General features: G+C 30.8%; 1 protein-coding gene across 1 annotated transcript; it reads right to left on the bottom strand.

The window, feature by feature from the left end:
- Positions 1 to 3,087: 3,087 nt before the first annotated feature.
- Positions 3,088 to 13,521, bottom strand: metro (membrane palmitoylated protein 7-like protein metro). Its single transcript, XM_077446004.1, has 11 exons — positions 13,473 to 13,521; positions 13,120 to 13,388; positions 12,910 to 13,041; positions 11,377 to 11,406; positions 9,819 to 9,986; positions 9,548 to 9,744; positions 7,733 to 7,854; positions 5,484 to 5,852; positions 3,621 to 3,791; positions 3,358 to 3,530; positions 3,088 to 3,264 (listed from the first exon to the last, which is right to left on the bottom strand). Exons 1-11 carry the CDS (start codon positions 13,519 to 13,521, stop codon positions 3,088 to 3,090), a joined length of 1,857 nt encoding a protein of 618 aa, XP_077302130.1.
- Positions 13,522 to 14,016: the final 495 nt, after the last annotated feature.

Here is a 14,016-nt window from a genome sequence, read left to right as displayed (position 1 = left end):
ATAGATAAAAAAAAAATTTAAATCGCACGTGCCACAAGTACTGTGTCCCATTCCAAGGTCCTGAAAACGACTTCATGTACCGCATTGGGTAACAAAGGAGATGAGAGTGTCCTTTTCCTATGCCGAATCCATTTGTATCTGAAAAAAGTTTAACCAAAGCTATGACTTTCTTATATATTGCAGCTAACAGCTCCATGTAAGGTTCCGGCACTTCCTGTGTTTGTAGAGCGTTATGACAATTTATACAAATGAATAATATTTTATTTTATGTTTTAAACAGAATTCAATGCAAATTAATCTAGCTTTTTATTATTGCTTTCGAAAAATGCAGATAATGTGGTTTTTGCTATAAAAAATGTCTATCATGTTGTGTTCAAACTGTTATATAATCCTATGTAATATTTTGCCAAATCACTTTGACGGTAATTTTTGGTGACATTTCGCTGTCCTTCAATTTATGTTTTGAGGTCACGAGAAAGATTAAGTATATCAATGATTTACTTACATGTATGTATCAAGTTAGTAAATAGTATTCAATGCAATGTAACATTTCGACATTTATTGTAAGAAATTCTATCTGTAAAAGGGACAGAACATATTCATCAAATTTTCAAAATAGTTTATTGAATTTATACTCAATAAACTACAGCTCACCCATATAAAATATTTGTTCGAAAGAGATGTATTGTTGGTTCGTAGAAAAACAAATTAATATTCAAATAAAATAAAATTATTTAAATAAATTTAATAAAATGTTTACATTAGATTGGCCATGTTTAAGTGGTTTATATTACAAATACTGAGCGAAGCTGGGTAAAAACACTAGTATAAAATATGTATGCGTTTACATATGATAATTTTTTAATTATTATCGGCTGGAATGAGTTACTATATGCTCATCTAGCTTCTTAGTGTGTATGTGTGTATGTGTGTGTGGATTGAAGAGTTGAAATAAAAAGTATCAAGACAAATTTTCATCACATTATTTTTATTTATTTTTGAAAATACTTGGTTTTTTTAACAACACTGGTCATACATTTTTAGATAATTTTCCTAAATTTTTAACATGAAATTGATATATGCATCCCCTGCACATATAAACAGGCATAGATAATAGACACACGCACCTCATTTTATCATTGGATATAAAATAATAAAAATAAAACCCGAACAACAAATTTGACGATTACGCGGAGTTTAACATGTATAGCAAATAGGCCGAGATTTGATATAAAAGTCGATGATGAAAATTATCACCTTTTTTTGTCATTTTGAGATTTATTCGCTAACGCAACAATGAACGTACATATCGCTACGTTATTTACAGACATCGAGTGATGTGAAATTATCACCAGACAGACAGTGATGGAGCGTTGTTTTCGCATATAGAAATCTAAATATGTGAATATGAATGGAATCGTATTTGAATATCGTTGCACAACACGCAAAATGAATAAAAGAACAAATCGAACTTTACGCCGAATACAATGTATGTGTATAAATATTAACGACTACAGATTATATCTAATGTATACTAAACTTAAACTTTGCTTTGTACGATTTTAATATAATAAAAAAATAACGCAACGTAATCGTAATCGATGACAATTTTATATACATTTAAAAAAACCCAATCGACTATAATCATAGAAAAAATCAAAATTATCAATATGTTGTACTATTTTCAATTCGATGTATTTATTATATGTACCTTACGACGATTGATTGATGATACACATTGTACGTTTACTTATCGCTCACTAATCTCGATCTAAATCTATTTAACTGAGGTACTAATCGATTCAATTTCGGCAAATTCTGCGAGATAAACGCGCCGACGTGTCCAAAGATTATGTTGTTACATAAACATCAAGTTGTCCATTTCAACTATCTACAAAAAAATAACGCGTGCGTAATTTATTATGATTGTTTATATGCATATCAATAAACTAACTATTAAATATAATTTAGCTAGTAAAAATCTTTATTTAAACATATATGTATGTATATGTTTTATACATACAGATAGTCCGTATGTATTGGAAGCATTTATTACATTAAAAGATCACTTCAATTGAACTACTTGATAAAAACTGCTTATTTAACTTCTTACGTTTATGTTATAAATATCCAAGCTTTCCAATTATATGAACATCGGTGGATATAGCCCACTTTTATGGGTGTATTTGCATAAAGGGTATATGTAAGCCACACGAGGAACTTTTAGACGACTACAATAAATCTTTATATATGTACATACATGTATACCGAATTTTATAAGTTTATTTAAACATTGTCAAAACAAAACTCACCGCTCGGATCTTTTATATGTACTTATATGTAAATAAATATACACACGTCCGTAGAACAAAGTGATTACATATAACCATCCAAAATAAATTTATTGGGTCAGTATTATTAAAACCTTAAACATACACATGTATATATTTGTATATTTTAAAATGGTGTTTTTCCTAGGTTTGTTTTGTAATCATTTACATTTTATATTTTAATACGAGAAATATATTTTCTTGAATTGAACTTACGTCATTATCAATCTATGAAATAAACTTTTCCATTACTTACACTCAACTATATGTAAATAAATTTTGAGCTCTATATATATATGTGGTATTTTTATGTAAGCTATTTATATTTATTATTACTATAGAGAAATTGTTATGAAATAATGAGTAGGTATTAGGAAAACTTAATGATTGTAAATAAAGTCCTACGAATAATATAACATCAATCTATATAAATATATATATATATATATATATATATATATATATATATATATATATATATATATATATATATATATATATATATTCATATACATATATATATATATATATATATATATATATATATATATATTCATATACATATATATATATATATATATATATATATATATATATTTATATATATATATATATATATATATATATATATATATATATATATATATATATATATATATGTATATTTTTTAATTAAATGTATAAGTTCCCGAATAAGGCTCCAACAAATTCGATAAAATTAATTAAACTAGTGCATTTACTAGTTTGTAAACTCGGCTCACTGAACCCAAGTGGCCGGAACCCACAGCGGTTCCGTTTGTACTTTCCAGGCGGACTTGAGGAGGCTCGCCAGGGATGTGGCCAAGTCGCCGTTGACAATTTCCTCGTCGAAGAAGTGACCGTATAGGAATTCGATCCTCCGCGAAGCTCTCAATATCTCATTCAACTCTTCATCCTGCAAAAGAAGTTAAAAACACATTATATATAAATATATATAAGTCTCCCATTGCGATATACTCGACATGTAGAGTTTTATCGTATGATTCACAGTGAATCCTCTGGAGTTAGTCTCATCGAAGGTGGAACGGGCTCGCATGGCCGTTCTCGTTTCCCGTAGCTCCTCCATACTAGGCGGTTTAATGTATATCACGAAGGGCCGTAAACTAGGGGTTCTTAGAACTTTTAACGCTTGCTGATGCGGACACAGCACGCAGACGTAACCTGGAAGTGATTATTGCAGCTTTAGGATGCAACCTGATAATTTTTAGGTTAGTGATCTATGTAATAAATCTCTAGATTATGAAATCTCACCAGCATTGACTATGGTCTCAACACTCTCCGAAGAAGTTCCGTACAAGTTTCCTTTGTATTCGCCGAATTCAATGAACTTTCCAGCGGCTATGTCCTGCTCCATACGTTCCCGGTTCACAAATATGTACTCTTTTCCATTTTGCTCGCCTTGTTTTTGTGGTCTTGACGTATCTGTAATGTTGACATTTTTACTTTATTTCAATATAATGAAGAATTATGTTTGGTTGTCATGTCATGTAAAATGCCGTATCTGTCAAAATTGACAGTAAGAAGCGAATTATTTGCTTAATAATACTAACAAAAGCAATTTGCATTATAATCATCATTTGCAGCCATTCGAAGTCCACTCTTGGATGAAAATCTCTTCAAAACATTTCCATTCGGTTCTACTTGGAGCATCACTCATTCACCTAACCCCACATATTTTCCACATCCTTTCACCTCACTTGTGATCTTCCCTGCACCCTTTTAGATTTCTAGCCACATGACTTGCCCAATTAGCATTAAAATTTTACCGAGTTCCTTTTACAGCTTTACTATAAAGGTGATCATATTTTCCAAATTCAAAACCAGGACATTTTTTTTTCAAAAACAATTATTTAAAACGAAAATTAAAGAACCATGAACGCATATTTATGAAAAAAACGAATTAATTTTCTTGAATGCTTTTATAAAATTCTACACAAGACTAGTTAAAAATTATACACAGTGATTTGCAAACATTTTAAAAGCTTCAACATTCAATTGCGTTTTATCACTGGACCACACATTGTTCATCAAAGAAAAAGGTCCTTCGGCAAGTGCTTTTGTTTCTGGTAAACGAAGACAGCATTCGACTAGTTTTCCAATATTTTTCTAGGAGATATCATTTTTGGCAAAGGCTTATCTACATATTTAAAACGGTTCGGTGATTATTGGTCATAAAGTCACTAAAATCTCTATACAGAATATCTGGCAGCCGAAAAGTCCTCAAGTGCCAAATATGCTGTATTCGCGATTTTCATGGCAAAAATTGTCTTTTGGGCGATCGCAATGTGACTAATAATCCAATTACCATTTAAAACTATCTATTATATACCTACTACTAGATAAAAAAGTTCTATTACATAAAAAAAAGTGCCACCTTACTTTACTAGATACATTTTCCACTGTTGTTTAGGCAAGGTATAAGTCAGTAAAAACGAATAACAAGCTGATAAGAGGCTTATAAGAATCAATTTGTTTTTCTGAAAATGTTGTAGTGTACGATCTAAGTAAGATAGTTGAGAACCATCAAATTTGATGGTTCTTAATTATTGAAAAGTTAACATTTTCATAAAGAACAAACAAACATAGAAGATCATCAGAAGTAAACTAAAATAACAAAAAAAAAATTGGGTTGAGTTACAGTAAGTAAGCAATAATAATAACAAAGTGATGAATGTAGCAAGGACATATCAAATATGTAACATTCAAATAAAATTTGATTGTTACAAGGTTTATATTAACTTCATTTTATCATAATTTTAACTATAATAGAGATTTTAATTGAAGCATCTAGAATATCGAAGAAAAACGTTGTTAAAAATTTTTTTCTTCATAGTACATTTGGTTAAATATAGGGCGATTAGGTAGAAGATGATTTTGATTTGTGAATGTCTAAGACTCAAGTCTGCTCCGTTCTACCGAACCATGTTTGAACAACTCAACTAAATTTCAGATCTACTTAAACAGTAGTTTGTGTATATGTATACAGAAATGTTTATATGTTGTTTATCTTTCGTACCAAGTAGACGAAAAGTTTCGAAATTCCGAGAGTCGGTCAAACTGGGCTCACCGCTGAGACTCATGTAATTATATATGTAGTAAGTTGCAAAGACTTACACGGCACAGGACTTTTGTATTTGTCCGGATCGGTGGCCACCAGACGTCTCTTGAGCTCATTACGACCAACGCCCGGTGCTCCAATCAGTACTAGGGGCCGCGTTAAACCAGGCCTAGGATACAGTCTCCCAACTTCCTCATATGTTGGTATAGTTTCACGATCGAAATCATCGTTTTCCCCCAGGTCGTACATGATCTTTTTTACTTTGACCGACGGCTTGCACGGGAATATGGAGCCAGTAGCGTCAGCGTTGATCTCTCCGGCCGGTGTCTCTTCAACTTTTTCTTCGGCTTGGTCGGCCACCCCAACCGTTCCCATAGCCCGAGCGCATTGCACCGCAGCGGCGGGATTACATAGCACCGGTGATGCTGGAGCCGAGCACACAGTACCTAAATTAGGGTGTACATACGGTGGTCAATTAGTTCTAATAAACAGTGTATGCTTGATAAATGCGCCAGTGATACATTGTATGGGTACAGTTCTATATTTGTACGATAAATGCGCCAGTGATACATTGTATGCAAACATACTAAAATTTTAAAATGCGCCATAGTTGATAAAATAAAGTCGCTTAGCAAAGTCAACTACTTACATACACATATATAATAGGATAGTTATAGAAAAGATGAATTTTTTAATATAATAAGGTTTGATTGTACATGCATATATGGTTTCATATAAGTACATGTACATGAATCAATTTTATAAAGTTATTGTATTCCGCAGTGCCTATTTATTGTATTTAATTAGTTTGAAGTATATATTATATATTAGATATATTGGGAAAATGAAATCGACAGCAACCAAGTTTTCATTTTTTTCCAATAAATGATATAGTCAATCTTAAAAATTGTATATAATGCAATAAAAGGTTGATTAATTTATTTTATTTAGATGCATAATCCATATTATAAATATGACAACTGCAGCTTTATAAATCCTTTTCTATATATTTAAGAGGGCTGTACACCCGAAACCTTGATTTTGTTGCCGTTCCTTTTTTCGATATATATATATATATATTGAGTGAATGTATATATTGAGTGAATGCGACAGTTTCGCTTCGACCAGATAATACATATTTTAAATCGACAAAATCGAGGTTTTATAGATGTTTGGCGGCTCCTAACTCCTATAGAAAATAACTAATCAAAAAAATAAAACGATAGATGCATCTCAATGGTGGATATCCATAGCATATTAAAAAATATTTTCTCTAGTGCCATAATTGAGGAAGGGAGAAGTGTAATACGTTTGTATGGACAAAGCGCTGGTGTCGAGCCCTCTTAATAATAGTAGGTAACACTTAGCTACGTAATGCTGTTTACTATTACATTTAATTTTTTTAAGTTTGCTTCTATATTGTGCAAAAAAGATTCATGAGGTTATTACCGAGATAATTTTTATTATGTGGCTTGTTAATTTATACTAGAAAGTTATAAAATTACGATACATTCATAATTTCTATAGAATTAAATTATTAATTTCTATACAATTAAATTGAAAAACGCTTAGTCGATGTGATTTGCAATTGTAGAATTAATTTTATAATATAATATCTGTTTTTTTAATTAACAAAACACATTTAAATCCACACAAAAGCATATATATAAGTAAGTACATACCTATGTGCAAATTGTTGAAAATAAAATCGCTTTTTACTTTGGTATTCTAATGTGTCATGGTAAATGTATTTTAAAGTAGATTTATTTTCTCATTTAAGAATAAAGAGTTAGCATATTTTATTTTATTTTAACAAACGGACACCGTGGCCAAACAAGAATATACAAAAAATAAAAATATAAAAAAACAGTAAAAAATAAACAAAAAAAAATAAAGTTATTTATAAAAAAGAGTATAATATAAAACATTTAAAAATGAAAAAAAAGTGAATAGGCTGGTGAAATATTGAAAATGTCAATATGATCGCTAGCCAAATTCAAGCAGCGTAAGGTCCGAGCAATGGGTGAAAAAGTAAGTACATTAGTTTTTGGCCTCACGGTGTGGAACGATGGACGCAAATATTAAATATATACTATACATAGATATTAAAAATTATATTTCACTCTTAGGCTGCTATTATATGTGTACATTTTCCTCAAATTCTTATTAGAAGACCACAATAAAATATATACCCACATATAAAAACCTAAGAATGTTAACACAAAACTGGCAATACCATACATACATATAAATTTGATAAGCGCCAATACAATAAAGTGAATTTAAAATGCATAGTAATTAATACCATCTAGTGTGCGAGCGGTTTGCTGAGACTGTCGTTCGTATATAATACGTCCTTCTTGTAGGGCACGCGATGGGATCAGTCCAGCCCTCATCACCTTTTCACCTTCTCTACGAGCTTGCCACCTGCATATTTTCACAAAAGTAACACAGAATATCAAACACTGATTGAATGGTGGACTTTACCATTTATTCAGACAGTGGCGGAACATCAAACTTTGGCCCTACCCGCAAAAAATATCAGCTCCTCTTATCTGGTAATAAAAGAACTTGTTATCTGGATAGTTTTATTGTAAATATGAAAATAGTTTTACTGTATATATTAAAAAATAATACTAAACTAAATTTAAAGGAAAGTTTTTGATACAAACATTAAAAAATCTTTACAATGTACATACATGCATATGTAATACTAGGTGTTGTAAATACTAAATGCAATATGAATACTTTAAAAGTTTATTAGAGGCAAATAGTACTGGTTAATAATAAAATTATATATGTATGTACCGGGTCTCCGTGACGAGCCCGAATGTGAAACGCCGGAAAACGCAAATATCGGAAGGCAAAGATCGATAATCGAAAGATCAAAAAAAAAGTTTGCATGATAAACGGTACATACTTAATTTGCGCGAGCAGGATACAACAGAAACAAGAGGAACAGGCTTTTCCTCCCGTATTAATGTGCACGCGCAGAATACGGGAGGAAAAGCCTGTTCCTCTTGTTCCTGTTGTATCCTGCTCGCGCAAATTATGTGAGTATGTACCGTTTACCATGCACCCTTTTTTTATCTTTCGACTTAAGATCTTTCGATTTTCGATCTTTGCCTTCCGATATTTGCGTTTTCCGGCGTTTCACATTCGGGCCCGTGAGGTAGACCCGTATGTACCATTGTACAAATATTGTCAGTGGCGCTGATGTATTATTTATTTATTTAACTAAACAGATTAATTTAATTATTTATTTAATGAAACAGGAACATACAGATTATAAATTAATACAAGATTATCAATAAAAATAATATCGACACCAAAATAGTTCTTTTATACAAATTTTAATTGTTTTTAATGTAATAATTTCGGATTCTTTGTATACAAATAGCTTCCTTTTATAAAAAAAATTACTTTGGCGCAACTTTCAGGTACATATTTGAAGCGTATCGTTTTTTAGATATAAATAAATAACCAGCAGAATAGACTAGTGGTTTGAACGAAATGGTCACGGGTTCAAATCCCACTGGTTTCTGCTGGCCAGACCTTGGATTTGTGACTCCAGGTCGATCGTTTCCTATCAGAGTTAGCCAATTTATCTGATTTTCAGTGAAAAGGTTCCAACAAATTGGCAACCTTACCCATTTTCAACAATCTCGAATTTCGCTGAATCATATAAAATGCTGCAAATATACAAATTTGGCCATAAATGTCTCTGTAGATGTTAATTGATATGTATTTACTGAATTTCTGAATTGTTTAAAAAAAATGCTGCAAATTTTTTAAATTTTACCATATGTTAATTGATATGTATTTACTTTGTATAATAATACTTGTATCAAATGTACAATGTTTCTGGAAAGGAGGGCGTCATGGGGTTACCTTTTAGGCATTCCTGGTATAAATAAAAAATAAAAAATAAGTATTCAAATATACATATCGGCAAAAAGTGACTTAGAAAAAATCTTGACAGCACCTGATAAGATCCACTTTCATGTGATAACCACTGATATAGTTTATACTTTTGTTGAATTTAAATAATATATGAGCTTTTTAAAATTAAAATTAAAAATGGCCCTTCGGTTCCGTCACTGTATTCAAATCATCTTACCAGTATGCATCGTCCTGCGACACGATATGCAACACATCTCCCTTTTTAAAATCCAGACCAGCTTCTTTGCACGGAATGTACGGATCGGATGAGGACATGTAGTCGAAGTGAGCTCGCACTCTCACTTTGCTTTCGCGCATGCCAAGTTTGCCGTACGACGGCACGAGCTTGAATGTTATGGTGCCTTCCGAGTTTTGCTGCAAAACACATGTATAAAGCTTCATAGTGATTTTAATAAAAGACAGAATTGTTTGATTAAATCGTTGTTTACCAGAATGGCAAGGACGTCAGCCGGGGTTTTCAATTCAACGTTTATGCCGTTGACTTCAACTACTTCGTCTCCGGCGTGTATGAGTCCGGAACGGTCAGCGGCACCACCGTGCATCACTCGTGCTATGACTATCTTTCCTGTCTCCTCGTCAGTTTTGATTGTCGCACCCTGTTATTTAAGCATTCATTTTAAAATTGTTCAACATACAAACGAATATTCTAAAAAGCAAATAGTTTATAGATCCGCGTGTAAGATTTTCATAGATTTTTATACATGACAATAGTATTATATTAATGATTGAGTTTTAGCTATGTTTTGTGATCTATTTCAATTAAAAATTTGATTATGGACAATTTTCAATACAATCACTAATTAATTTTAAAATTGCTTCACGATTATGTTTCTAAATATGTATAAAAAAAATACATAAAAATTCTATGGTTTTAAAAACTAATATCACCATTTATTTGAATGCTGCCTAATAACGCTAAGCATGACATTTTCGTTTGAAACAATTTTTATACGAAATGCAGCTAATGTACAAAATATATTATTGTACAGAGTAGGGCAGAAACGATTAAATGATTAGTAACTTAAAACGAACACTTTTATTTAAAAGTAAATATTCATTATATATTTAAAAAATATTAATCATCTGCTTGTTTCCATTCCACCTGATACATATATTCAGATACATATATGCAGGCGCGGCTCCTGCATAGGAACTGCGGCGCTGCAGCACCCCCAGAAAAATTACAAAAAAATCGCACAACTTGTATTTAGATATATTTTACATACTCATTAATAATGATTATGTCAAATATCTATTCATTCTTATTTAAAATATATTCACAAATTGTAAATGTATACAAATGTGTTTTTTGTATTTTTTCTGGGGGTGCTGCAGCGCCGCAGTTCCTATGCACGAGCCGCGCCTGCATATATGTATGTATGGGCCATTCTCGACGTTGAATACATATTGAGATCATTAAAATTAGTATTCACGGTTTGTAATGATTCAATAATTAATACAAGATGACTAAAAATGTATTCAATAGTTTGATTTTGTATAATATATAAATTCATGCTTTGACGTACAATTATACAATTTTGTACATTAAAACTATTACAAAAATGCAATAAAATATAATGTATTGTGGATATAAGAAATTTAGTTTTTCTACAGATGATGTTGAAAAGAGTATTATGGACATTCATAATATGTAAATGAAAATGAATTTTTTTGACGTAATATAGTCTAAATTAAACAATACTAATTCAAATACACAAAATATTTAAGTATAATACAATATGTTAAAAATAATAAATAAATAAAAATGTGTATGGTTTTTTATACAATGATTTCGATTAATGACATTCCCTTATGATCTGATGGATAAAAACAGAAGCTGACAGTGATGAATTGTGAGAAAGGTAGCAAAAATAAGCACAAGAAGCGAGGTGCACATTTGGCATAGGTGAGGAAAATAAAAAAATGAGGCAACAAGCTTTTGGTAACAAAAATAATTGATTCCTCCATGTTCATCTTTCAACTTACCACAATGGGTTCTGCGCTCTGAGCACCACCCTTTGACCATAAAAGTAATTATTAACAACAAATAAATAAACATTTTTTGTTAAAATAAATACTTATAAAAACGATAGCGTGATCAATGTTTGAGCTTTAAATGTGTAAGTTAATTCGGTTTTGATTATTACTACTTTGTGTTCTTTTTATTTTCAATCAATAAAATAAAGCGTGTTTTTGTAATTCATTTCATATTACTTTTTTAATTATATATATATATATATATATATATATATTCGTTTTGATATAATATGCTGTGCCTTTATAGTATTTTATGTATTTTATCATTGAATTTAAAGCTTGCGTTGTAATAATAATAATAATAAAATAAATATATGCTTATCATTAAATTTGCATTTTGAAATTATAAAGCATGTTTAGTCAATATGTAAATGTTAATCTTATTTGAATATGCACTTGTTTTTACAAGGTTTTTATTATTTACTATTATTATTTGGACTATCTATATCAGTGGTTCTTAACCTGGGTTCGATCGAACCCCAGGGGTTCGGTGAATCAATCTCAGGGGTTCGGCGGAAATTCAGCAGAGCCAGGTTCAACAGCAACTCTTCAGAACAACAACGCTCTCAACGTTTTGGTGTCAACAAATGGTAGCGTACCCTGTTATTGCTAAGAAAGCTCTGGAGATTTTCATACCGTTTGTTACAACATATCTTTGCGAGCAATCCTTTTCGAGGATGCTGGACATAAAAACGAAGCAAAGGAACAGACTTTGTTGCGAAAATAACATGAGAGTGGCACTTGCCAAGGTAAAGCCTCGCATTTCTGAACTGATCTCTGAAAGGCAACAGCAGAAGTCACACTGATTTGCAGTAAAAATTCATTATTATGTTTTTGTTTTTGTGTGAAAATCATGTTTTAATGGTTTTGTTCTTTAAACACAGTGATGTTGATGTAGAAACGGTTCATTTTTTTGCACCAGTAAAATATGTATATCCCTATGTTTTGAATTTGAAAAAAATCATATTTTATTTTTCCAATTGAGAAGGGTTCGGTGAATGCGCATATGAAACTGATGGGGTTCAGTACCTCCAACAAGGTTAAGAACCACTGATCTATATCGAAGTAATATCCAAAGTAATTATATACATATATAATAGCATGGAATTTAATTAATTTTGTGAATATTAACTATCATTATAATAATATTCAATATAATAAGTTTGTTAGGTTGTAGATTTCTAATTTGAAACTTAACAAATACAACATTCACAAAAAAGTTTAGATATGGAATTTGGGATACGTTTTTCAGTTGAATTTTTATTATGAGATCTATTTCTTTGATAGTTTCCTTGATTTATTTTATATTTTTCAGGATTAATGTCCATAACAAATAACATAAAATAAAAATAATAGATCATAGTGAAATCTATGAAATCCCATTTTTCATTATATGTATATAAATGTTGTGTATTAACTCAAAAAGAATATTTCAAGAAATACAATGTACTATATGAAATAGTATTTTCAAATAACAATTACCAAAGGTTCGTCGCTTTTCACCAATTGAACGATCTTCACAGTTTCTTCATTGTCGTCACTGTCAGGAGGCACTTCTGGTAAATGAGGATAGTAATCTTTCTGCGCAATAGCATCATGTGCACACAGTATTCCCTGAAATAATTTCAATTTTGTTTAAAATGATACATCATACATATCAAAATTTTCAATTCTATCATCGTGGCGACTTACTTGCATGTGGGGCGTTTGTAGCAATTTGAATAACTCTTTGTAAGCTGTATCTGGGGATGTAGTGTCCGAGATCAGCTCCAACACCTCTAGGGCGACCTCCATCGAGTTTGACAGTAACGGGAAAAATCTATCATCTTTTCCCTTGGCAACAATTTTGTTATGAACGTGCACCAGAGCGTGTAACTGTTTTGACTGCAACAATTCGCTCAAGAAAGAAACATCTTCACCGCCTTTGACTTCTTTCAACGACATCAACAGTCGAGATAGCGCTGCCCCCAAATAGATTAAGTAGAAAGTACAATTTAATACACAATTTTTATTTAAGTATGACCACATATAAAAGTTTGACTTACCAGGATCCCAATTATCACCAATTCCCTGATCCATGATAACCGATGTCATTTCAGAAGCTCATTTGATATTCAAATTCTTGAAACAAATAAATTGATAAAAAAAATTATGTATTTCTGCTACTTGTAACATACATACGTATGTATATGTATGTATGTATATGCAAAAAATAAAAACCAGTCGCAATAAACATATGTAGTAAATAATTATAAAAACTGAATATTTTAATTAATTAAGTTCGGAATTATAAACAGTTTTGCATTGTATAGGTATTTTATTGTATCGTATTGTAGTTTTATTTGATTTTGATTTTTAAATGCTTTTTATTATTACGAAATTATGTTCACAATACATCTTATATCTATTTTAATAGCAACTGATCTACTGATCATTTTCTATTTTACAATTTAATTTAATTTGGTTAGTAATCATAGTATTATATTATTCTAATGTTAATCTACAGCATAATAGGAAAAAGAGCTCAAAAACCTATTTACAATCCTTATGTATTGTAGTTTTATAAATGAATACAATATATGGAAAAAA

The sequence above is a fragment of the Arctopsyche grandis genome, chromosome 2, assembly GCF_051622035.1.
Source record: "Arctopsyche grandis isolate Sample6627 chromosome 2, ASM5162203v2, whole genome shotgun sequence".
NCBI lineage: Eukaryota > Metazoa > Arthropoda > Insecta > Trichoptera > Hydropsychidae > Arctopsyche > Arctopsyche grandis.
The sequence above is the reverse complement of the archived record's forward strand: the minus strand, read 5'-3'. Positions and strand labels throughout refer to the sequence as shown.